Source organism: Motacilla alba, chromosome 12 (assembly GCF_015832195.1).
Source record: "Motacilla alba alba isolate MOTALB_02 chromosome 12, Motacilla_alba_V1.0_pri, whole genome shotgun sequence".
NCBI lineage: Eukaryota > Metazoa > Chordata > Aves > Passeriformes > Motacillidae > Motacilla > Motacilla alba.
In genome coordinates, this window is record NC_052027.1 from 14,189,052 (window position 1) to 14,216,282 (window position 27,231).

The 27,231-nt window shown below is 42.1% G+C and overlaps 1 protein-coding gene across 2 annotated transcripts in view; it reads right to left on the minus strand.

The window, feature by feature from the left end:
• The window catches only part of USP4 (ubiquitin specific peptidase 4), a 33,937-nt gene that overhangs the window by 3,123 nt on the left and 3,583 nt on the right, over window positions 1-27,231 (minus strand). The window contains exons 4-20 of one of the 2 annotated variants that reach the window (XM_038148630.1): window positions 26,400-26,526; window positions 24,721-24,866; window positions 24,463-24,524; window positions 19,134-19,277; window positions 18,368-18,485; window positions 17,034-17,207; window positions 16,268-16,426; window positions 15,223-15,447; window positions 13,640-13,723; window positions 13,178-13,272; window positions 4,154-4,345; window positions 3,527-3,615; window positions 2,430-2,645; window positions 2,282-2,352; window positions 1,816-1,931; window positions 1,183-1,332; window positions 417-520 (exon numbers count right to left, since the gene is read on the minus strand). In XM_038148630.1, coding sequence (XP_038004558.1) covers window positions 417-520; window positions 1,183-1,332; window positions 1,816-1,931; window positions 2,282-2,352; window positions 2,430-2,645; window positions 3,527-3,615; window positions 4,154-4,345; window positions 13,178-13,272; window positions 13,640-13,723; window positions 15,223-15,447; window positions 16,268-16,426; window positions 17,034-17,207; window positions 18,368-18,485; window positions 19,134-19,277; window positions 24,463-24,524; window positions 24,721-24,866; window positions 26,400-26,526 — 2,272 coding nt within the window. The remainder of the gene's footprint in view (window positions 1-416; window positions 521-1,182; window positions 1,333-1,815; window positions 1,932-2,281; window positions 2,353-2,429; window positions 2,646-3,526; window positions 3,616-4,153; window positions 4,346-13,177; window positions 13,273-13,639; window positions 13,724-15,222; window positions 15,448-16,267; window positions 16,427-17,033; window positions 17,208-18,367; window positions 18,486-19,133; window positions 19,278-24,462; window positions 24,525-24,720; window positions 24,867-26,399; window positions 26,527-27,231) is intronic. The other variant, XM_038148631.1, reaches the window with a different exon arrangement.

The following is a 27,231-nucleotide window of genomic DNA, read 5'->3' on the forward strand; positions in this document are numbered from 1 at the left end:
CTTGTATGTAAGTGGGTTTTTTCTTAATGAAATGACATTTGCCTGTGTCAGTCCTTATCAGCGCAAAGGTGGAGACATTCTACTGTCAGCCAGTGTCACAATTTCAGGTTCAGCACTGAAAAATTTTGACTCCACTCATAAATTGGGGAACACCATCACACAAACTAATGACAACTAACCAGGGTCTCAGTCTCACAGGCATCAGTCAGACCTCAGGCCAAAGTGCTGCTACCTATCTGGCCTCCACATCCTAACAGGATCCCAATACAATACTCGCCTGCACACAGAACACAGGTAAGTTTTGGACCAGACACCTTAGGTGAGGGCTACTGAGGTGTCCCAGTGCAGAGCCCTCCTATGTCCCCTCTGCCCACTTTTCCTTGCACACCAAGCACCCAGCAGCAGCAGTTACTCACAGTGGCCCACTCCCATGGCTCCATAGTGATTGGATACTGCAATGAGGTCATACACGTATGAGCCTGCCCTTGGGTCGCAGACAAACTCGGACATGTTCAAACCCCTGCAAGGAAACACAAAAGTATCAGTACACCAGTAACCATCACTTTTTAGGAACTGAAGCACGGCACCAGTGCTGCTCTGCTGCTCAGGGGCCAGGTGTTGTTAGTGTGAAGTCCAGACTTGTTACCCCTCCCACACAAGGCAGGTCCTGACAAACACACCAAGCACTGCCAGGTTTAGAGGGAGGTGTTGAATAAAACACAGCTTGGAGTGTCCCTGTGTAGGCATGAAGAGTGAGACAGGAATAGTAAGGGATATGCTTCATCCCACAGCAGGATGCTAGCAAGCAGAAGCAGAGGGACAAGGCAGGCTTTCATTTTGTAATTGTGCAATACTCAATAATGTGAGTGCAGCACTGTCAAAAAAATTTGCTAAAATTGCTACAGAAATTCTCTCGGCTGAATCACATGGGCTTAACTGAATTTCAGAAGAAACACTACCTGCTAGTAACTAATGCTCTTTGAGATGTATAGAGCTGAATAGCATTAACACAAACCACCCCCCAAAAACACTAACCCTCTCAATTCATGCCTGCTGTCCAGCCGTTCAAACCCAGAAAACACTTGCTCCAGTTACAGCCTTTACAACAAGCCCACCCTACAGAAACATCAGAAGTACATCTTTCTTGACCAAGCGCTTCCTAGCTTGAGAGAAGAATCCTACCTGATGGGGAATTCCACAACCGTGTCAAGTTTATCCCTCCAGTATCTGCTGTACGAGAAGCGTTTTAAATGTACCACCAAAATCCTGGGCAAAGACCACAAGTCAAACTTCTTTGTGGCCTGCTGATGTTTCTTACAGTTAGGGCAGTACCTAAGGAAGGAGTAACAAGCAAGGAAATTAATGACTGCATCAAAAGAAGAGCTCCTGGCCTTCCATTAAAGATGCCTCACTAGCACGAGCACAGTCCCTGCCTGACAAAAGGCACACTGCCTGCGGCATATGAAGGTGAACACACTGCCTCAGAGAATTCCAAACTCCAACTTGCTTTCATTTTATAGTCCTATGGCAAGTATATTGACTGCACGGTGCACAAAAACTAACTTTTAAAAATAGCCTGGTTATTGGAAGCTGCATTCCCACTGATACTTTTTTCGTAAATATAGGCAGGAAACAAATACTTTTATTAACCCATGTCCACAGCCTACTGAGTCAATGACTTGATACAGATCTGACAGACTTCTCCAAGATGAGGACAGAAGGACAGACATGGGAAATTATAAGAACCCTATGAAAAATCATGTGAACTCAAGTTACATTTGGTGGTAAATATGGCAGGCAGACAGAGGTTCTTACCATGGGTCATGTTCACCAAGTGTTTCCATGGTAGTGAAGAGCTCTATGCAGTCTCTGAGGGCTACAACAGCCTTCTTCTTCTGTAGCTGCAGCATGCTTCCATGCTTTTCAAATGCCTAGTGAAAGAGACAGGTGCTTTATTCAACTCCATGCAGTCTGTAATCCCTGACATCAAGAAATTACATGCTCACTTTCCCCACACTGCCTATTTCTGCACTTCCTTCCCCACCCAGACAACCATCTCCAGCTTCCAGCCACTCCTTTTTTATGCTAAATAGTCCATAAGAGAAAATATATGTCCTCACTTGGGTTTAGAGCTTTTATCCAGACAGTAAAAACTGTCTCACTCTGTTACAAAAAACCAGTTTATTCTGTTAAAAAGATGATCCACCAGAACAGTTTACTGTCACCTTTTAAATACCATGCAAATTTACAGAGATGACTTATGAAAGGAGCATACTACAACCTGTGCCTCCTGTTCATCATACAGTAGCCTCCGTGTCTCAGAATCCCAGTCAATAGCAACTGCAGAAAAAGCTACAAAAAAGGGAAATATTTATTGCACAAGTGTAAAAATAAGGGAAAAAGAAAAAAAACAACAAGGAAATAATTACCATTCAGTTTTAAGATTTTTCCTTCAACAATGGAGTTTATCTCCGAGGTCCCAGAGGAATTCACAAGGCTAAAAGTGAAATGCTGTTTCTTGCAAGGCTGCAGGTCTCTTGCTGACTCCACTTGCATACAACCCTCAGAATGGCAGGGGTCAACTTCTGTCACTTTTTCCTTGCCTTCCTCTCCACCATCCTGATGCTCCATCTCTTCAATGTCACCTGGAAAAACATTTCAAACAAGGACAAGGTAACAGGGCTTCAATGGAAGTTTAGCCTGACACCTCACATGGACAGCTGTTTGCATCAGCCTGTACAACACACACCAGTTGTGTGGGAAGCAATGAAAATGCACACAGAAAAAGAAACTTCTGCTTGCTAACCACTCCATCTGAAGCTGTATTTTCTCCTTTAGCAGATGGCAGTTTAGGAGCGTGCTCAGTTTGCAGGTTAACAATGACTCCTTCTGACAGCACACCCTAAGAAGCATCCCCAAGAGAGAATCAGCAAGTGAAGCTGGGTGTCTTCACAGAAAGGAATATCTAAGTCACCAGGAAAGTTATTTCCATTCTTTGGAAAAATGGGCAGGTTTTTTCCCATTTAACTTAATTGCAGCTGTTACCCTCAGGGCTACACTAGTGAATCATTTCAAACAGGGAAGGGAAACACTCATTTGCCATCAGCATTACAAGCTTCCTAGAGAGCATGCGGCCTAGGAATGAGATTGTTGTTTCTATGTCCTCCAACAGACAAATTTCTCCACACTCTTTGTGACCTAACAGGCCAGTTTTCATCACCAAAGGGCATATCCCTCTGGAGGGAGGCACCTGAACACCTCAATTAAGCAAGGACTTCTCTAACACTGGTCAGGATGAATGCCCATCCACACCTGGTTCTCCAGCTGCTGCACATCTATCTCCCTAGGAGGAAATGGTCTACAAGATTCTCCCTGTACCAAGCACATGTCCAGCATAACAGTGTGGTTTAATCATGGTGGAGAAACAACTTGCTAGAGCTTAAGCCAAATACATACAGCACAAAACAAATGCTGTTAGAAAGCTAAAGTGCTGAAAAGCCTCCAGCAGATTTTGAAAGGGCTTTACCTTCAACCACACCGTTGGAGCCATTGCAGGTTCCTCTGTCTGGGCAGGGTGGGGAGTATTCTTCTGCCAGAGGGAGTTTCACACAGCGGCTGAAGAGAAGGGACACATTTCTTACACAACCATACTGTAGCTGTGCACCAGAACAGCAGCACACCCCTCTATCATCAGCTCATGCTGCCCAATTCCCTCCAGCAAACCAGAACCCAACCTGTGCAGCACCATTTACATGACAGCACTAAGAGCCCTCAGAATGAGTCAAACAACAATTCTCTAAATCTTTTCTCTCTCACTGCTTGTTCCATGTTTCACTAGCTGTATATTGAAAAGACAAAAGTAAGTTATGGTGGCCCCATCTGTGAGCCCTGAAAACATGCCCTCAGTTCTGCTCCTGATTCCTTTTGCAAGGCTGAGCCAGCAATATCTGTTACAAAGCTGAAAAAAAACAGGACCTTGAAATGTCCCTGGGGCCTCCAGACACTAATGCAATGCAAATCCTGGTTTATACAACCCACACAAATCAAGGAAAATTCTCCCTGTTAACAAGGATTCAGTAATCCTCTTACAGTGTAATTGAATAAGCAAGCTCTAGAGCTTGGCATAGGGTTCAAAGGTACAGCCATGACTTACCTGATCTGCTCCAAAACCACGCTGTACAGGTGATCCACAGTGAGCTTGTGTTTGGGCACAGATATTAACAGTGGCTGCCCAAAGAGCACAGTCCCTGCAGTATTGCTGGATTGCCTCACTGTCTTTTCCCGAAAGTAAATGGAGAGAGTAACATACTCTGAGCCATCCTCACTTGGCTTGCAAACTTCATACCTGTTTGAAAGATAGGTATTTCCATGGGTTATTTCCACTGCCAAGAAGCACAGCAGGTTGGACCAATATGAACCAGTATGAACTCAGTTCAAGTCTCTCCAACAGTACAAGAGGGTTGTGCTGTCCTCATGCTACAGAGCAGTTTCTTGAACATACCCCATGGCTCACAGTGGCACAGGACACACACCTGCAAATGACTCAGCTGCCATCCTCCCTGTCTTTATTCCTAATACAAACCCGTATTATCAATCACCTCCCAAGACACTACCCTGACAACTCCACTGTGCTTCAACCAGTGAAAAATACTAAATGTACTTTGAAATTCCTCTGACAGTGTTTGCTCCCCCTGGAGAAAAAAATCTTGTTGATACCTTGGGTCTTGCATTCTGCCAGCCTCTCAATCAGTTTTATGGCCTGAGCTCACATCACTGAGCAGCTAATGTTTCATAAAACCAAGAGTCTGGAAACATCTGCTTCACAGAAAAATCCAAGGACAGTAAACAAACAAGAAAAATTCTGGAAGACAACAAACAGCCTGGGAGAACAGTGAGGAGACTGTGACGCAGTTTGTGCCCTGGGTGAAACAGCAAATGAGGTATTTGCAGCTGTCAGAGGAGAGGCAAAAGTAACCACGTGGTCCAACACTATCACACTGTTTGCTTCAGGCCTATTCATTACAAAAGATTCATTTTCAGGAATGCCAAGTCACACTGCTCTTTAATTTAGTGAGTCACCTGTCCCAGATTTATCTTAAAACTGAAAGAGAAAGAAAGATTTCATGAAAAGATGTCACTACACATAATGACCTAGACCACAGTCACATATCTGAATGCCTCAAACTCTTAACAATTCTCTTCCATTAGACAAGCCACTCCCCTTCTCTCAAGAGCTGAGAAACATTTTTTATTCCTGTGTTCAGAGCAGGGAGGAGAACAAATTTCAGAGCTGTAATTCTGCTTCATCCGACTTACAACAAAAAAGGATCCCAGCTTGGGGCTTGGACTGAGTTCAGCAGTGTACATGAAGGAAAACATCCTGCCAGGGAGTCCCAGCCCACCAAGAACACAAGAGCTCAGAGTCAGCATAAGAATCCAATGCCAGCAGCTGTTGAGGTTCTCTAGGCTGTCAGTGCTACTCAGCTGGACACCAGCACTGTATATCATCCACACCTCCTAAAGCTTCCTGAGAAACAGCACCACAAAAAGGTGAATTATTTCACTTAGTACTGTTTAAACCTCAAAAGGCCATACTCAGTCCCAGAATACAAGCTGTGATTAATGAAGTCTTATGCGACCCTTAGCCTGGACTCCTGTAACACAGCTCAGTGCGTGCCACTCCTGTGATGCCTCTCACACCACCTACACTGCTCTGCAAGCAGCAATTAATGAAGCCCCATTTGCACTCCACCCTCAAGCACCTGAATGAAGCCCTGCCCATGAGAAGGAGCAGATGGGACAGAAATAAAAGACTATTCCCACAGGTAGGAGTCATCCCTCACAAACACCCAGCATGCAGCATCCCATACACTCTGCAGAGAGCATCTCACACACTTCTCATCACAACACAACAGCTGATTACTCAAGTGTCCCTCTACCCACTCCACCTCAGAACATCTTTTATATACTAGTACTAAAAGCAGATATATCAGAATCAAGACCAGTCATTTTTATGATCTCCTGAGCAACAGCTATCCCTTGAAAAAAGAACCAAACCCAAAGTACTTTATGTACAGTGTAACAGGCTGTAGAGCTGATACTGGGAATTTTGCTGGACAATACCCCATAATTCTGTATGTTACAACCTAATTGAAATAATAGAACATGAAAGTGATGCTACTCCAGATGACACAACATGGTTTTAGAAGTCAGAAACATTAGCTCAGCTGCTACCACACTTCTGGATACTGGCTAATTGCCTTTATAATTCATGACAACTCAGAAGTGTCCGAAAACTGCTAAGTAATAGGGTAACACTTGACCAGTCTTTATCAGCATTATGGAGGTTCAGGTGTGTGGTTTCAATTCAGAAAGGAGGCTGTGAGCAATGAGGTAACTTTTGTTCCATTGCACAATGAAGGTAAAGCAAGTGCACAGAAGAATGGAAGCTACGAAGGACAGAGGTACAGGAAAGGACACTGAAAGCAAAAATTACTCTGAGCTAAACACCAGGCTAATAATATAGGTTGTATGTTACTGAAACATTCCCTCCCAGGTGCTGGGATCTGTGACATTAACTCCAGCTGCAAAACACTATGTGACCACAAACCAATCTACAGCAACAATCGAGAAGTCTATTTTGAAAGAGAATGAAGAAAGGCAGGAAGAAATGCTTTGCAGAAGCTGCCAAACAGCAGCTGAAGGGGGTTACTACTGCACAACAACCCACAGATGCTGCTGAGAAGCCACAAAAGGGTTAAAAGTAGACAGTAAGAATAAACACATGATTGGAAAAAAAACTGGGAGAAACTGCTGCACATATTCTGATCTCTTCTAGGAAGTGGAGGTACTCCTCATCTGTTTACTTTCTTTCATAATACCAGAACACATACAAACAAGTAAACTAAGAGATCAGAGACTGAAAATGCAACTTTCTTAAGACAGCGGACAGTTTGCCCCGTAGAACCTAGTCAAAGGATTTTGCCAGTCTTGCAGAGGAACAAGATTAAAACCAATGAAGAATTCACACCGGAGGTTTATACAAGGCTTAAATAAATACAAGTTTATTTTGGAAAGGACGCAAACCCACATTTCACCAATTTTATTAAGTGTGAACAAACTTCACAGTCTGCTACAGGATCCTACACATCTCAAATGTTTTGTATAAAACTACTGGACCTGCTGGTCTGCTGACCTCACTAACTCAGTTCAGTAATTGCTGTAGCCTCAATCACACTAACAAACCTGACATCTCTGCAGCCAGCGATGTTTGCTCAAGACCATGAACTTATCTACATGTGATACAAAGCATGTTGTAAGAGAAGGCAGAAAACATGGCATGTATGGCAAACGGAATAGATCCTATTCAAATATGCACACTTTTTATAGTTGAAAGGTGACCTGCAAATCAATTTGTGAAACTTTTATCAACATAAACAATACATGTTCTATAATATGCCCCATTAGCCAGGCTAAGAGAACAGGGGTATCTAGTTTATCCAGCAGAACATTCTTCTTCTTAGTTCCTCAGAACAAAGAAGAAACACTAAGAGCAATGCCCTTGAAATGGGCTGTGGAGTTTGTTTTCATGTGGTACTTACCTGAGCCCTTGTAGGCCGGCTCCAAGCTCCAGCAGGGTCCCTGGTGATGGGACATCACCAGCAGGGTGCATGTGAGGGGTTACATTGGAGCGGGAGCCGGAGGTCCTAGTGGGGCTGGGCTTCCCAGGACCTGAGGAAAAGAAACAGCAAGTGTTTGGGTTGTGTGCTGAATGCTGTGCTCTGCTTAGCCTGGGCAATGAGAGCCTTCAGCACAAACACTGAACTACTGTCATCAAATTGATTTGCAGACCACCTTTACAGGAGAGATTTCTGATCATTTGCCACAGATGTCCCTGTCCTTCCACAGAACAACATGCTTGGAGAGAGAACCACTTCCAACTGTGAGAAGTGGGATACTCCCACCTTCCTCTGGCTGCACTGCCCCTGCAGGTCGGATCAGTGATCTCTGGGTCAGTGTTTCAAGGCTTCTACACCAACCCCTCCACTTCTGCATCTGAGCTCTTCTCCAATAAATATTAACACAACTTGCTCCAGGACTACCGGGCAGCTCCAAACCTGTCAAGATGACAAAGAGATGAGTGCAAAGCCTTGTGAAAGAATAGGCTTGGAGAATTTCCAAAATTTCCAAATTCTCCTTCCCTCAGTGGAGAAGAAAATGTACAGTTTTGTCCTCTTGTGTAAAAGGTGCCAGGTAAATTTCGGAATGCATTTCAAAGTTACTTAAAGTCACCTAAATATCAAGAAACCCAGTAGTATTTGCATTTCTTCTTTTTGAGGTTTTACTATCAGAGAGCTCAACGGGTAAGATAATAAACCAGAAGAACTGATGAACCAGAAACCGAGTGGCTCAGAGGAAAAACGTATCTTAGACATCCAGGGCACATCTTCATTTTCCATATTGCAATTCATTCAGTTCAAGTTCCAAATGGAGTCCAATTCTTGCTCCCTTCCTCACTCCCCCAGATTTAATATTCCCAACCACTTTAGTGGCACATTAAAATTCACAATACAAATATCAAGATGTCCAAGATGCCCTGCAAAAACTTGTGTGTCTTCTCTCATAACCCTAGGGTGAAAACCAGAAAAAAAACCCACAGTTTTTCCTGCCACTGAAACAACCTGTAAAAGGTGGCAGCTCAATATTCCATACATGCCACATACAGCACATTTCCCAAATTTCACCAGCAGCACAGTCTGGACTACAGTACCTATGTCTGCAGACCATGTCCTCTTATCAAGCAAATGCTCAGAAAAGCCAAGGCCCATTCCAGCTGCAATGTGTTGTGAGAGCTCCTGCTCACTGACATTTCCAGCCCAAGCATTTCAGGGAAATCCATGATCTGCTCAGTAACAAACCAACAGAGGCCCAAACCAAAAGCTGAGACTTGAGAGACATTGGTGTCAAAGCAAGACACCAGTACAAAAGTACTGACTTTAATTTTTTTAAGTCGCAGCCCTGCTGGAGCACAGATCTCCTGCAGTGTTACGAGTTTCTGAATTTTGAATTGAGATGTGTGTTGCCAGCTGGCCAGTGCACAATACAGTAAGATCAGAGGTCTGGCAAACCACAGGGGTATTGTTGTCACTGCTCTCAGCAAAGCAAACCTGCAGAAATACTGTAAGAGACTGACATTCATAATTAAAATTTTCAATCCTGAAACAATTTAATATGATGCTAAGAAACATACAGAAGGCAAGAACTGCCAGTTTAAGTTACAAGCAGATCCTACAGCTTCAGAACCACTGACACAAGTGATTTCTGTTACAGGAGACAGCCACAAAGGTGATCACCGGTGGGAGATCTGAGCAAGGTCGTGTTTAGAGGGGCACAGTGAGAGCAAGGAACACAGGAACAACTGGATGGCAGCTGCTCATGAACTCGGAGCCCCGGGGCTTTGTTCTGCCCTATCATTACCCGCTCATTCTTTGGATTCTCAGAGTCCAGCAAATAAGCACAGAGGATTACTAAAACAACCCTGGTTTGCTTCTGCTAATGGAAGGGAGGAGTGCTTTTCAGGTGAGGAAACTCTTACACCTTAAAAAATTATTTAAACGGAAGGGTGCAGCCCTCAGTTTATCACAGTTTCTCTCAGAATTCACTCAGAGTGGAAGGAATCACAGGAAGGAATCAGGAAGAACAAAAGAAAAGGCCTGTGAGCCTATCCCAATTCAAAGACCAGGCAACAAAATACTTCACAAAAAGACCTCAAAAATCAATAGGACCCGCTGAGCCATGCATAATTTCAAAATGTAAGTTTGAGAAATGCATACAAGTTTAGGGAAATATCTGTTTCTGAATATGCTGTACTAATTTAACTCTGTTTTGGATAGTTTTTTCCCTTTGTTTTCTAACCAGTGAAAGAAACTTAGCATCTAACTGCAACTATGTAAAACAAGGAGCAAGATATACACATTACAGTTTTCCCACAGGGAAGTCTTGCTACTGGACATTACTGGGAAATAAGAGCACATGATGAGTATATAAAAGGGACAGGATCAATAAAACATGAATTAGGAAAGAGTTCAAGCACATGAGACAGCAAGTATCATGAAGAGAGTATAATTTAAATACAAGAGATACTTTGATTCTAGAAAACATCTTTTGCTGGAACAAAAAAAATTAACTGATGATACTCAGTCATATCCCAGGTTGCATTATATGTCAACTTGAAGCACACCTACATTAACATTTAGTGCCTAAGAACATACCCTGCAAAAGGTGCCAGGACTACCAGATAACCCCTTTCCAGTTTGTTTTTCACACCTGACAGCTGATATAGCTCTCACTTGGCTTTACTGAGCCCAACCCTGAAATGATGCAGCTTCCCCATTTGATTTATAAATAAGTAATGCTACTAAAAAACCCATCTGTTCTCTAACTTCTATCTTCCTAGACTCAAAGCTGGTATATTTCAGTCTTAGCACACAAGGCCATTAAGTGATTCAAACAAATCTGAGGAAAAATTTAAGCTTTCAAAATATGGTAGGCAAGGAGCTTCCAGAAAGATTCTTCCTTTCTTAAAAAGCAATTGCTATCTTTTCAGGCCAACATTCAAGAAAGCATCCTTAAGAGTTTCTTTTGTGGTAATATCCAGCACAAATGTAGTGCAAACAAATATTTGATGAGTTAGCATGGTTTGTTGAGTCTTTTTTAGGTTATTTATTTCAACTGTGATTTTTGGGTGAAAATACTATGACTGTAAAACCTTACACTGCTGTACTTTCTAATAAAAGGCATCTGTTCTCCTTCATTAAGTGATACAAAGACAGTTATCTTTCAGGAACAGCTGAGAGATGCATCACTCTGTGTAAGCAGTGATGCACCCCACAGCTCCGTCACCAGTACAGGAGCATCTTTTCCACGCTGAACATTTCATGGACTCTGCAGGCATACAGAGCTTCCTCCAAGTCATAAGAAGAAAGTCTTTTCCTGTCACTCCTCTGAAGAATTTGCCTCAATTTAAGAAGAAAAAAAAACACTTTTCAGTGAGAAACTCTTCTTCAATGACTTTGGGGAAATAAAATGTTTCTCAACATTTCAAGTGGAAACAAGTTTGTTCTTTAAAGGTGGAAGGTTTTGAAAGACCTATTCTTGAAAGTGTTTTTTATTCCTCTTTTTAATTACAGTGAGACATTCACCAGTAATCTAAGAAATTAAGTTGCTATCAGAAACTGCTGAAGTTATTGGCAGTAGCAGTCTGAACAAACGACCACCACACACCACATTCCCCAGCCACACATTACACAGCACCTGCAGGAGGCAGAAACCTGATCTGCCAAATCATTGCCCATAACTTCTGGCAGAAACACAACAGCTTGAGCAGCACTTGACAAGTTCCTCTTTAACTGTAAAACCATCTTTTCTGGAAGAAGCAGAAGGCAGAGAGATACATCCACAACTAAAAGCACATTTCCTAATGGAAAACAGGTTTTGAAGCCAGCAGGACAAAAAAATAATACATGGAAACAAAGTGGAATTAAAGAACTGTCACACTACTCTAACCATTTACTGAATTATCTTAGAACACCTAACAGCAGATCTTTTATGACCAGGCAAGGCAGGTAGATTGCCCACACCAGAAATAATTATGCATTTGTCTTTTAAAAACTTTCCTCTTTATGAACAAGTGTTTCTCTGCTGGTTTTTTGAGACAAGACTTCCTTTCAATAAAAGAATGCTGGTTTTTAGCTGTAGTTAGAATATTACTTTACATATCTTTTTCCTGGCAGCATTACCTATTAAAAGGACTTCCTATGAACAGCTTTTTCCTAATTCTTGCCCTGGTGCCTGGCTTCTTGCTCTTGTCCCTCAGTGCTGAAAAGATCTTGGAGGTTGTACATGGAAAAACAGGATTTGAAAACTTCCTCCTGCTACCTCTGCTCTTCCTTAGAAGGCTATTTTTAACCCAGGTCAGTTCACTCACTGTGACTCACAGCAGCACCTCATTTACGGTTACCCTGCACATAAAAGGAAGTGGCAATTGCAAAGGAAAACACACTTGGAGCTGCAGTTCAGCCAATGCTTGCCCCACACCCCAGAGCACACCTGATTCACATATAGTTGTTTTCTGTGAAGGGATTTACAACATGTTATGCCTGTTTGAAAGCAGGGGTTTTTTGAAATTACCACTGTAATATCATGCTTCTTGTTTTTAAAATGTTTTACTTGCTACAGAGACAGACAGACAGACTTACAAACTAACACTACAGATTTCACAGAAGTCAAACGTACTTCCCTGAGACCCCAACTGGTCACACAGCTGAAGACAACAACTTTTACAAAACTCCTTCATTACATCTCAGCAATAAGGTCACAATGGACAGCATGACAGAAGAGCACCAGTATGTCACAGCACCCCAGCCCCTGAAAGTTCACAGGGCACCAGGGGATGTCAGTGCAGGTCTCCACACAGACCCAACAATTCCATGGCAGCAACATTCTTGCACTGGAATGTTCTCACATTTCAGCTGCAATCGAGGATCACGACTTCTGCTCTCCTCTCCTCACCAGATTTCAGAGGTGACTGGAAATATCTCACCCACCACACACATGTAGAACATCGAGCACAACCAAATCCTCAGCTCTGCCCTCACAACAACAGTTTAGATATAAACAGTGTTAAGCATCAGTCAAGAGTCTATAAAAACCCCCAGTCATGGTGCTCTAACAACTGTGATGGATTTTGGAAACACAGAGTACAACAGCTTAGACTTTGTACTATCCCAGTAACGGTGCAAAGCTTTTGGCTGATTTGGAAAACATACGAACAACAAGTTTGAGCAAAACTAAAAATGTCAGTAAGAGCAAAACTGTAATCCAGATGTAATTATGTCCTAAAGAGGCTTGTAGGAAGTTCTAAACTGCATAAAACAGACCAGACTAAAAGTTTATTATGACCCAAGGGCCATGTCCTCCTATGTTAGAAGAATACCAGCTGAACACTGCATATGTTGACCTGCTGGTAGAAGCAGTGCTGCATTACTGCTGAGTCATGAAAAAGGTCTACAAGAAGGCTTAGGTTTTGTGTGGGGACAGAAATTGGGTTTTAGAACCTAAAACCAAAGCAAATGTTTTGCAGTATTCTTCACACATGGCATTCTCCCAGTTTACTCACACAAAGATGTCGTCTTTTGGCATGATATGATTTAAACCTTCATCCATTTGGAAGATTTTGTGGAATCTGTGATTATACACGTCTGTCACCACCATCTAGGACAGCAAGTAAGATTTGCAAAGAGATTATTGTAAAAGGTTGCATTAATTTAGGCAAACTACCTTTAAATTCAAGCAACAGTTTATTCCAATTCTCTATCACATTGTCAGCACACCAACATCAGTTGCACTTTACTTTTCTGTCCCTTCTCTAAAACCTCTCTATTGCAATGGAACTATCAGAATAAATATAGACTATTTCATGCATTTTTTAATCTTACAAGCAAAGAACAGCATTTTAATTTGTTACAGTTTTGTCACTAACCCATTAAGTTCAGCTTATCACCCATGTAAAAGCTACGCCATCAAAATGCTTCAAGAAGAACAAACATTTATCAAAATTATTGTCTGCACTTATCCTTACATTTTCTGCAGGAACACCAGAGATTTTGGAAAGTGATTCACACAAATCCGAGATGGCCCCCATCATTGGCACCACAACCCGGTACTAGAAACAAAAAAACGTTATACTTACACCAGGCAAAATAAACCCATACAAGGCAGAGAGCAAGAAAATGGAAATAAAGTCTTAAAACTCTTAAATCTTTAATTTACAGGAGTTCTGCTGAAGTTAAGGTCACAACCACACTTGAAGGTCTTCTGGATCTCAGCTGTGCCTTACACAAAGCAGGGATTTGGTGGGAATGAAAGTGTGAACAGCCCTCTGCCATGATCAGGCTCAGAAGTAGTAAAACCCAGGAAAAAACATAATCACCAGACACAGCAGCTTGTTTAGAACATAAAATTGCAGGGTTTTTTCTGTGATAAAAAACATCTTAAAGCCATTCTCTTCAATGTTGCTAAAGGTCAAGGCAAAAATCTTGACAGACATGGAAATACTTCCAATCAGCTCCTCCAAAACTGCATCAGGACATCCAGTCATTCTCCCTGGGTGCCCCAGCTTGTGCTTCTGTGACGTGTGGCAAGCACAAGACTACTTTAGGGATGTGGGTATCCATTTGAAAATAAAGTGGGGGGCAAATTTAAAATAAGTCTACTGAGGAGGCTGAAAAAGCAAACATGTTATTTTCTTTTTTTTCTTTTTTTCTTTTTCCAAGAGGAGTTATTTTTCCAATTCTGTTTGAAATTCAGTGGCTTTACTCATTTACAATCACAGAACCATAGAATATGCTGAGTTGGAAGGGACCCACAAGGATCATCAAAGCCCAACTCCTGGACTGCAGAGGACATCCCAAGATTCCCACCAGGAGCCTGAGAGCATTGTCCAAACATTCCTTGAGCTCTGACAGGCTTGGTACCGTGACCACCCCCCGGGGAGTGCATTCCGGTGCTCAACCTTTCCCTGGTATCCAACCTAAATGCTCCCTGACTCAGCTTCAGAAACTTCCCCCATCACTGGTCACAAAAGTGAACAGGAAGCCCTTTTGCTTCCCTTTGTGAGAATGTTGAAGACCACAAGGTTTCTCCCCTCGGTCTCCTCTTCCCAGGCTGAACAAGCCCAGTGATATCATAAGGCTTCCCGTCCAGACCCTTCACCATCCTCATGGCTCTCTTTGGACAGTCTCTAATGATTCAGGTTTTTTTGTAGTGTGACGACCTAAACTGCCCCCAGCATTTGAGGCGAGGCTGCCCCAGCACAGAGCAGAGGACAGCCCCCCACTTTGACAGGCTGGTGCTGCTGTGCACCCCAGGGCACCAGTTACATCTTTGCATTTTACAAGCACACTGCTGCTTCCAGGGAGCAGCACATCACACAGGTCATCTCACCACAGAAAGCCACTGCCAGCTGACCTTGACCTTAGTTTCATGAGCCAAGATTTTATGAAGTCACTTGATTTCACATCCCAGATTTTTCATCAGAAAACCCATACTACCTCACTCAAATGTGGATATAAATATCCTTTAGATTACTTTAAGAGTCTCAATTTTAAAACCGAATAGAAGTCAGATGACTTAAAAGAAATTTGTGTCTTCAACATGCCTCACCTGGACAGGTCTGCGCTGTGGGTCTGCATACACCAGGGTAACTTCCATGAGACGGTCCCTCCTCAAGGGCAGTGGGAGAGTTAAGTAACAGAAGGGATCAAAGGTCACAGAAACTTTAGAGCATTTGGGACAAACAAGAGTAGACTTGAAAAGACCATGAAAAATATCCACAATGATGGAATCATTCCTCAGCCTATGATTCTCCCATGCCTCTTTTGCCACCTCCTATAAAAACAATTTTAAAAAAATATATTAGAAGTTATTTCTTGCAAAGATTTCTACAGTGCGTTGAGCACCAGGACCAGAGAAAACTTGGAAAATTGATACTGATAGGTCAATTTCACAGGGAAGGGGCTCTACCAGTATGTGTATGTCGAGCATACCACACTGGGATTTCTTCTCAGTGAAATTAAGTAAATCAAGTAAAATTTAATCTATCTGTTCTAGCTGAGTTTGAGGTGCTTCTTGGTGCACATAATGCCAGAAGCATGAATAGAGCTGAGGGGACAGTGACAGGGTCACATGCTGCTCTTCAGGACAACCAGGTATGCTCCACTCTCCAGAAGGAAGGAGTGTGCCCGTTGCTTTGGAAAGGCAACTGCAGTTACAGCTTTCAAGAAAAAAAGAGGTTTTTTGTCTTGTAAAATGATGGCCGTGTTTCACAAAGACAGTCTAAAAGGAGACAAACTACAATTGCTTGAAGACCTTCAAGAAACAACTTATAAACTCCTTACCAAAGGGCATCTGGCATTTGTCTATTCAGGGCAATCAGAGGCTGCTCTTAGCATGAGACTTTTAGTCTCAGTAAGAAACTGAAAACAAGAAACTTATTTGGCCTCTATCAGGTAAACCTCATAAAATAGCTACTTTTCTCTATTTAGGTAGAGTGCCACAAGGCATGACAAGGTTGTCCTGTCCAGGGACACTGCTCTGTGGGAAGGATGTTTGTGTGGCCTGTGAGCAGGAAGGCCAGGAAGCGTCTGGCCAACTAAATGCCAGAACCCAACTAAATGCCCTGGGAATCCTTAAGTAAAGGGCACTGTACCGAATCAGGTCTGCCATTGGCATCCTTCAGCTCCAAGTAGGGCTTCTTCTTCACTCTGTTCAAATCCTCATGCAAGCCATCTAGCAGAAAAGCCAAGAGCTCCTGGGAATCCTGCTGCTGGTATCCTGAGAACTGAGGAGCAAACCGCCCAACCTGGGTCTGAAACACGAAGGCAAGAGTGAGAGGGTACAAAACACTCAGGCTGTGGCTTGGGCACAGCTCAGCTCACCACTACTTTCTGCTGGCAGTAGGCCATGGTGAACTGGATGCTAATGCAGGGAAAGGTGCCAGAACAATTTCCCCAGCTACTTTCAGTATTTCAGCAGAAAGCAGCTCTTCACACTGAAGCAATGAGAACATTACACCAATAAACAAAGTTATAGACAAGGAGATGTGTTTTGATGTTCACTTCATAATTTAAATGTTTAGATTTGTAACTTGTACACCTTTTCTCACTGACTGAAGTTCACAGCTGGCAATTCATAGACCTTGCCTAGTTTTGCAGCAAAGACCATTTTGATTCATCTGTAAACAGCCCTCAGGCTGGGAGGTCATTTACTAAGTAACATTAAAGAGCAGTAGCAAACTCTGAGGAAGGACACTGCTCACTGACGAGTTCCTCCCTGTACCCCAAAAGGCATTCACAAACAATGAAACACTGCAGCAATTCTGTCCTTACTGCCTTCATAACATCAAAATATGTGCAGGTTAGCTTTCACTGTTTCTTCTGTCCCAGAGCTGTGCTACAGGAACATGACACACTTACTTTGAACATACGTGGGGCCACGTGAGACTGTCTCCCAGACCACATCTGTTTAATGAGATCCGCATAGGCTTCTGCGATTTCTCCCCTCATCCCCAGTGGGTTGTTCTGATTTATTTCAGCTTCATATTTATCTTCCAGGAAGTAGTCAGTCAGAGGAGGAGTATTGCTCAGGCACTGAGGAAGTATTAAGAAAATTAATTTACTGCATGGGACAATAGATTTGTGTGAGAATGAAACAACAAAACCAACTTTCACATCAGAACATGTACCAAGTTAACAAAACTGGTGAGATACAAGAGCTTGTTCAGCAAAACAAAGAAAAAATAAAGGCAGAAATCTGCATTTGAAAGACTGATATCTAGAAAATTAAAGCATAATAGTAAATACAAGAAAGAAAGTAATTGGTCCTTAACATGACTAGTTTGCATGATAAACTAAGATTGAAGTATGTTTCATTTAAGTAACTTGGATAATAAAAAATATTAATGTTGTCTCTTAGCTAAGTCCAAGAAAACAGAGTGGCTTAAGGTTACCACGACACAACTGAAAATAAAGTCTTGCTGAACGAAAAGCAGGGCAGCCCAAGTTTATTGCGGTGTCCTGAATACCACGTGCATAATGTATTAGTAATTTTAAGACCTGTTCCAGATTTCAAAGCCATCACTGAGTGACTGAAGTAATTTCACAGCACTGGTACCACACTAGAAGTTTGCCCATTCCTTAAATCAAAGTTCATACAATTTTTCTCATATTTTGTTTGAACTTCTTAGCAAAAAGCTAGCCCAGCAAGTTTTTGCATTCTTTAAAATGAACAAGATAATCCTAAGAATTTAAGTTAAAAACTAAAGAAATAATTATTAGCTTTGCATCTCTGTTAACACCTTGCACAATGAACCTGAACCCTTCCTGTGGCTTTTCTTGCTCTTCATTTTTTAAGAATCTTTAACACAGGCCCAGAAGTGCATGCAGTGACCTGCTCGTGTCACTTGTGCAGCCCACACAAGTGTAAACATCCTCCACGTCAGCCCATTTTTGGCAGGGCACAGCACTGGGACCTTATGTTACAGTCAGGCACCTGTTCAATACAACTTCCCCTGGCCACTTCAAATGCCACAGATTTCAGAGTCAGTCCCTAATACTGTAATATGTTTTACAGTACTAATGAGCTAAACATAAGCCAAACTAAACATGATTTTTTGGTCTGTTTATTTTTGAGGTGTAGTCTCCCCATGGAATCACATTAAGTATTCTTTTCCTTTCACAGATTTTAATCCACAATATTTATGAGACTGATCTTTTATTTAATTCTAATGAGAGCTCTTTCTAATTCTTACCTGTAATGCAGAATTCATGAAGCAGGTGTTTCCAAGGTTACTGAGTCCACAGAGTCCAGGCTGTGAGAGGGAAGCACTGTCCCTGCAGTTGTAAGAGTTACAGACATACCCAGAACCTCTGGAAGAAAAGACAATACAGTGAACTCCACAATGAGTTTGTCAAGTCTCACTACTACTTAAAAGTCACAACAAATACAAGTCAGACAACTGTTTACTGAAATTTTTTAATCAGGCTACCTGTTTCTGCTGCTTCATAGGGGCTAATGCTAAATAGCAGGAACAAAATGTATGTGCTAACTTTGGAAACATTAATCCTTACAAAGTGTATTATTTATTTATGGCTCATAACACGTTCATTTCCTCCATCTGTAAGTAAACAGCACACTATCCTAACACAGCAAGAGTCTATATAATGCGCTTCAAGAAGTAATAAGATAATTATGATCTGTATCTGGAAAGGCTTCTACCACAATGGCAGATAGACAAAAGAATATAATCCCTTCCCTCATGCTCTGAGTCACCTCAAAAAACAGGCAACGCTCTGGCAGTTAGTAAGCTCTGGAACATGCACTACTTTTGCAAGTCAGCAAGCAACAGCAGAAGGCAGTGGTTTCAAAAAGCCAAGTTTGATAAACAGGTACACAAGAGTAGTAGAACTCCTCTACTATCACCAGGGCACCATCACACTCCTTTTCTATACAGACAAGGATGCATGGGATCACTCACATGAAGGGTGACAAAACAAAAAGAACATTCCTGCTCTTACCCCCTGCCCAGGTGGGAGCTGTTCAGTCCATAGGAGTTACTGCTATCACCGTTAGTAATGACAGAAGTGGCAGACACTGAGGAATAAGAACTTGCTGATGATTTTGAAGAGGTAGTAAAGTTTCTGCTAGTTGCAATGCTTGATCTGGGAGAAAGGAAAAAGAAGCAGAAACAGTGCTACTACTTTTTTTATCCCCAGCCCCACCTCCCACAAAACTCCAAGGACTTGCTGAGCTATAGTTAGTTACCCCCCACAAAATTTGCTCCATAATGCGTTTGATCACATTTCCAAACAATTGTCTGGAACAGAAACATCAGGAAAAAAGTACCAGAAGTAGATGCTTAAAGGTAAATCTGGGTCCCAGACAGAAATAAGTAGCAATTCAGTGTGAGTGAGAAGGAAGCAAGTTTTAATTTTATAAGTAAACCACCTGGAAATAAGCAAGCAAAACCTCCCAAATCTTAAGACAACAGAACACTCTACCTGCATTAAAAAGTGACCAGGTCAGTCCTTCCCTACCTGAAACCCAGACTATCTATTCAAACACAACATTAATCAGGAAGAAGAGAGCCAACAAGGCACAAAGACGTAACAGTGTCCTGTCACAGACAGTTCTATAAAAAAAAAGCAAAACCACAAGATAGTAGTAATTTTAACACTAATTAATTTCTCTATAGTAAGAGTTGACTGGGATTTGGTCTTATCTCTCCATCTCTGCCCAAATGAACACACAAAACCAAAAGTAAAAAGGTGCAGGACACCAACAGCCACACAACAGTGGCTACTAGCCCCAAAACAGAGCAGAGAGCCAGCTGAGGACAGGGCTCTCAAGCTTCAGCTTGTCCATTGATTCTTTTTTATTGTGGCCCTAGTTTTCAAATGATACAAACTAAAAATGCATATTCATAGTTCAGATGGCACTTAAAAAAATGTTCTGGAAAACCTCTGTGGGGAAAAAACCATACAACAATGAACAAGCCATAAAGGCCATGACAAGGCAGAACAGCTGGACAGCCTCAACAGTTTGGAAATATAATAGCAGTAAAATAATACAGAAGTAAACAAGTTACAGGAGGAGCTTCCAGATTAAATTGGAAAACCCCAAACACAGTCAAAACCTGAAGCACGCTAAAAAACCTCACCAGCCAGCACAACAAAAAAGTATACAGGAAGTATCCTAGAAAGAATGAGATCTAGCAGAATAACTGAACCACTTCTGGGACAAGACACAACATTCTGTTGTCCATGCTGGAGGTGGAACTTCAAGATGACCTGGACACCAAAGTAGTATCAATGGGAAAGCAGAAGGTCTAGACTATACAAAAATTATCAGACTCATGCTCGTATGTGTGGGTTTCAAGGGTCAAGAATAAAGCAATTTAGGTAACAACAGCATGTAAATCTATTAAAAACACATTTTAAAAGTCTGAAGTAGCTAACTATCTAGAAAAAAAGGGGAGCAATCTAGAAAATGCTAGACTTGAGAACTAAGCATCTCTCCTTCACACATTTGATCTCCCAGAGAGAGAAGAGAGAAACTCAGAAAATCATATGAAGAAAATCTGCTGGTGAGAAAGGAAAATGAGGACAACCTCCTAAAGGATTTCAAGGTTTCCAACAGAAGCATAGACACAGTGTTTCATCAAGAGTCACATGGCAACTAAAGAGTTCCAAGTACTTCAACAGCATCCTACACAAACAAAAAAAAAAAAAAAACACCTAAGAATTACAAAGGAAGATAAAAAACAGATCAGAAAGCAAAGGTAAGGCACAAGTCACAGAGTGGGGAAAAGTCTACCCACAAAGTCATCCAGGATCTTGAGCAAGTTCCAGCTAGAAAATTGGGAAGGCTCATGTAAGTAGCAAAACAACAAGAGAGGTTAAGAGCTTTCCATGTGAGATTAAAAGAACAGAAACCAAATGTATTTGGGAAGACAAAGAATTCTACATACTCCTACATTTTAGAAATTACTCATCTATGTGTAACTACTGAAGAAAGGATTTCCTAAGGACAGCTGCTTCCCCTCATTTCACAAGATGCTCACAAAGGCAGCCATTGATGGCAGGTGAAGGGCACAGAGAGCAGCTAGAAAAACATTTTTCTCTGAAAGCTTCCCACTTTAAGCCTGGAAAGCCATTGTTAATGACCCCACAGTACTGCAGGCTCTCAGGACTGCCTCATTCACACACAGTGACAACAGATAACCTGGATGCCAAATATTTATCCCCAATGCCACAAAAAGGGTTTCTGTGGAACATGCAGACTTTGACTGGACAAAGGCATCTGCCCCCTCTATTGCCATCTCTCTCACAGTATGCGACTTCTGCTCCCTCAGAAATGGAGGCCCCAAGACCTTGCCCTGAAGTAAGAGAACAAAGTTATTTCATCTTTGAAATCTGTGACTTGGAACCTTCCAAAATGCTCTGGCCTCCTCGGTGGGTTACCACTGAAACCCAACTTCATCTTCACAACACTGAAGCATACTGTCCCCATCTGCAGGTAAAGACAGCTGCTTTGTCTTGCTACAAAACCTGTCAAAAACCCACACAAATGGCAAGTGAGGAGAAATCCGGAGACTTACAGGACAAAGAGGAAAGAAACAAATTACTCTGAGTTCATATGGTTGCTAAGTAAAAAAACTCCTAAACTAAACAACTTGAAAAATACTGTAAAAGGTTTTCAAGTGCTTGAAAGGCACAGACAGAAAAAGTGTTTCAATTCAGCTGAGGCCACCTTCAGAGCACAGAGTAGAGTCAGTCCTCCTCCTTTACACAACCAATAATAAAATAGTAGATTTGTGACAAAAACTTAGTGTCAGAGCCAGATTAGCTGGGATTTTGTTCAATTGACAAAGCAGAGGCGGTAATGGATGCTCATTTAGAAAGTTCTTACAAGCAAAAGCCTCCATAACTTATGCTACATCCTCAGGGCTCCTCTGCAAGCCTGGCATCTGCTGCAAACTCAAGCACTTCAAAGTCAGGGAATAAAGATCTGCACACAAAATATTTAGCTCAGTTGCTGAAGGGGTCCTCTGAAATCACACAGTGTCAGCACACACTGCCGGGAGTAAACAGAGGAGCTGGAAGAGGAAACAGCAGGAAAATTCTAGCTCCAACCAAAGAACCAAAAGGTATTTTACGGCTGCATATTGCAAAGAGAGAGAGATAGTTACCAGGCAGACACTAAAAACCACTTCACTTCAATTTTCAAGTACAATACCTGATGGAAAAGGTGTTATTTTCAAGAACTAACACAACTTCTTGTTTGCCTTCACTAACAAAATTATATCCAGGATGAAAAAAAAAAAAATGTGCTAGGGCTGAAATGGAATTCTGCTAGTTCAGGACTTTATTTCAGGAGTCCTGTAAGTAACAATTTAAGAGTACTAAATTCCACAGAACCATTGATATAATCTCCCTTCAGAAACAAAGTATGCCTGTAATTTTCAAATTCCTAGAATAAGTAAAATTCATTTCCTCTTCTGAAACTTTGTCTAGAAGTAAAAGCAGTTTCAGACTACAGTAAGAAGAAAGTATTTATTCTTTAGAGAGCAGCAAACTAACAGCAGTGGCCAAGCATAGGCTGAATATACCACCCAAGGACTCCTGTGGAGTTTAAGAGCATTTTTCCTGTAAAATGTCAGCCAGATTGATGGCTGGGGAAACACAAGGACAGCTGCCAAACCTGTGGAAAAGCTATTTCCTCTGGTAGGGGGCCAGTGCCTCTGACAAGCAGCAAATGGTGGGGAAAAATCCTGATGACACAGAACCACCACCCCATGATCACTTTGCACACACCCTCTGTGAGTAGGAAGGTCATGAACTCCCAGCTTGCCAGAACCTCTTTTGGCACTTGGGCAGGGATGCAGGTGCTCCCCATTTCTCTATCAACAGCAGGGAGCTCTACAATCTGTATAGCTGATGTCATCAAAACTCTACATTTGGGAAAAACTCCCTCATAAGCTTTCAGTAATAAACTGGTGCAGCCCAGAAAAGCTCCAAATATTAAATTCCCCACATAGACCTGAGAAATAGAACACTGAAGCAAAATTTTGCCTAAGACAGGATGAAGCACAAAAGAACATATAATCCTTGTATCACTTAATACACTTCTTTCAGCCACCTTTCATCAGCATCAAGTCAATTTCACAAGTTTCATGCTATATTAAGTAAATATTTTTATCTCATTAGAAAATAGTAATCTACATACCAATATCCACTTTCATTTATCTATCACTAGAGGTTAAATCAAAGCCTTTACATATCAAACTAGCTGCTGAGAAAGGACTACTCTGAGGCCTGACACTGCTACACAGCTCCTTTTCAGCTTTGCTTCATGTAGAAACAAAAGGTTATGGCTTGGTCTTGCACAGCTGCCTCTCCCATACTGACTTCAACCAGGTACATGATTTGAATGTTTAGCTGCTTTTCACGTGACAATCCTATAGAAAGTTCACTGTAGTAAGTATGATCTCTCAAAGTTTCAAAAGAGGTTTCACTGACCTATCGGATCGACTCCTCAAGTTTAACACGAGTGTATCTTGATTTCAAATGAGATCACCTGGCATCAAGTTCTATAAGTGAACTGTATTGTACAGAAAAGCATTTTCTTTATCAATATCAAGTCTGATGGTCCCTGGGATGGAATCAAGTAGGCATCAGACAGGGAAAGTCATCAAATTCTACTTTCTGTAGCAGGACGGGATATGAGCAGTTCCTTATCACTGCAAGCAATTTCCATTCTACACCATTCACTCTATACACATAATATTTCACCAAGCCCTGCAATTACCCATCTCTTCTCTAAATCACTCAGCACTGAATCTGGGTCACTTTTACAGGCTTCTCTAATTGTCTCTTGTGGGAGGGGTGCTGGTCAGCTATTTCCATACCCTTTTTAAGGGAGAACTACCAGAACTCTGAGCATTCACTACTGGCAGGTTTGAGAATATACTCTAAGATCCTTTCTGTTCTACAACAGCAAAGGACAGATTATTTGTTTCACTGTGCAGCGGTAGCTTTTTAAGCACACTAGCTCAACACAAATAGCACTTTTGCCTCCTAAGCACTATAGAAACCCTAAGCTATTTAATCCTTATACAACCTGTTTGAAACAGGCTTTAAAACACGCTCTTGCTAAGAAAAGAAACCAGCTGCAGAAGCACTGAAGAATATTTATATTTGAGACTTTCTCTCCTTCAAAATAACCAAAACAAAGCAAGTCACAACAGCCAGTGATAACCAGGCTTTCACAGAGAACATGTGGTCACTAAAGCCTAGCAAACAAGCTGCACAAAATAACAGAAACCTTTAGAACATGCTTGCTTACTTTGCCAGGCAATGCTGTCCAGGCCACGTGCCATCTTCATTTTTCACTTCTATTAAAACAACCTGAAAGAGAGAGCAGGTAATAAAGGTAACTGCAAGTCTGTTACACATTTTGCAAAAGCATTAGCAAATCCCATTGTCAATGTTTGCTCAAAGTACATAAAAGCAAGTGAAAAAAAAAAATACATCAGCAAAAGCACTACATGAATCAAAAAAAAAAAGAAAAAAAAAAAAAGAGAGAAAAAGTTATGCCCCTTACCTGACCCTGATAGAGCCCTGCATCTTGCACTGTGCTATCCAGCTTGCTGAGCTGCTCATAAGTGTTACTCATATACCTGTTCCATAGCCTGGTTTCCTTCTCAGCTGGGATATTGAATAGTTTTCTCATTTCTTTCTCAATGGTAGCTGTTCAGGAGAAAGTAAAAACACCAAAATCCCTAAAACATGATTGCTTTTGAAAAAACACCAAGACATTCATTCAGCAAGGAGGTGCATCACTTATCCTTCAAGATCCTTCAAGCAGAAAACATATTATGGAAGTTATAATTGCTCATACAGTTTATCTAATATTAAGTCTGAAAAAATAAACTTCTGTTTACAGTCATGTATTTGCTTGTCAAGCCCTCAAGCCAATAACATGTAGAACACTTTGAGAACTTTCTGCCCAAAGGCCAACTTCTCTTCATCTGAAAATACAGGTTCAAGTTTTCAGTTACTACTGTCAAGTTGCCCATAAAGATGCTGTGCTGGTTTTGCATGGCCTGCTCTTTGGTAGTGGCAGGGAAGCACAGAGGCGGCTCCTGTGAGGAGCTGCTGGAAGCTTCCACCATGTCCAGCGGAGCCAAACCCTGATGGCTCTGAACATGGACATGCTGCTGGCCAAGGCTGGGCCAGTTAGAGAGAGTGGTAACATCTGTGATTACACATTTAAGAAGAAAATCAAAATAAACTGGACACAGTTGTTTCCTAATCAGAGACGAGGAGGAGGAGTGAACATGTGAGGGAAACAACATGGAGACACCAAGGTCAGGGGAGAAGGAGGGGGAGGAGTTGCTGCAGGTGCCGGAGTCGAGACCCCTCTGCAGTGAGACCATGGTGAAGCAGCTGAGCCCCAGCAGCCCACGGGGATCCAGAGGGGATGCAGAGATCCAGTCCCAGGGGATCCAGGGGGGATGCAGAGATCCACCTGCCATGCCTAGAGGAGGCTGTGATCCAGTGGAAGACCCAGTGGAGAGAGAGGGCCCTGTTTCCAGGCTGGAGCAGCCTGTCCTTGGAGGACTGCACCCCATGGGAAGAGACAACCATGTTGCAGCAGTTTTGGGAGGACTGTGTGCCCATGGGAGTGGACACACGCCAGAGAAGTTCACAGACAACTGTCTCTGTGGGAGGCACCCCACAGCCTCACAGGGGAAGGGTTCCTCTCCTGGAGCAGCAGAAGAAAACCTCAGATGATAAACTGACCAAACCCCCATGCCCTGTCAATGGGAAGGAGGGAGGAGCTGGGGGAAGAAAAGGTGTTTTTAAGGGCTTATTTTTACTTCTCATTATCCTCCTGTGATTCTGTTAGTAATAAACTCACTTTATACCTCCAAGTTGAGCCTGTTTTGCCCTCGCAGTGTTTTCTCCCTGTCCTTATCTCAACTAATTACCCTTTGTTAATTTTCTGCTCTCCTCTGCCCAGCTGTGGCAGGGGAGGGTGAGTGAGCAGTTTTTGAGGGTGCCTGGCATTTGGCCAGTGTCATACCACAACAGATGCTTTCTTCAGTTTAGTAATGTAGATACAGGGCAGCTGACATTCAGCATTTTTACATGTGAAAAACACAGGAATGAGAGAGAGAGAGAAAGTCAAATTTGCTCCAGTCTGGAGGTTCTGGAGGGCAGAGATTATATCCTGAGACAGCCTCAGAGCACAGCTTCATCTATGAGAGAGCTACGTACCAACAGTATCTGCCTTGCTGAAGTGGCAGCTGATGACATTGTCGGGATCGCTGCTCTCACACAGCTTCAGCTCCAGGAGATAAACCTCAACCTTATAGTGCTTCACAAACAGCCCATACTCCACCACCTGCACACAGGGAACAAAGCAACACAAAGCTGCAATACTGAGCACTCCTCTGAAGCACACAGTTCCAAATACTGTCAGCCTTTTGGAGTATTGAGAGTCAAGCCATAAACTGAACACTGACTCGCTCCTAGATTCAGTCACCAGTTTGTTAGGGGGGTTTTGTTTGGTTTTTAAAACAGGAAATCCCAGTTTTCCTTCCACGGTGCAAAGTTCCAGAGGTTCATCATCACAGCTGAAGTGACAGCGTCAGCTAACTACTCATGAAAAATACTTGATAACACAAAGCATTCTAGAAGAGGATTAATTACCTTTTGCCTCTAGTCTTTGGTTAAGTTTTATAAAATAATTAAACCAGGCTGGAACACTGGAGCAAAATCTCTTCTACCAGAAGAGAGCAAACCAAAGCATTATTTTTCTGCACAGTACACAGAACCTGCCTCATTACTCTCTCCTAGCAAGAACAGAGAAGTACCCCTGAAGTTGTTTTGATGACACTGCTTTATTTCAGAGTACTTTTCAAATCAATTTTGCATTTGAGAGAATATTCCAATAGGTACATTTACTCATGCCACTAGCTTCCAGCTTTTTTTAAAAAATCTTCCATAAAACTGGACACCATTCTTCACCTACAGATCATAAAACACATTATGCCAGAAAGAAAAGCACATTTCACAGGCCAGTTATGAGACGATTGCAATGTAACAG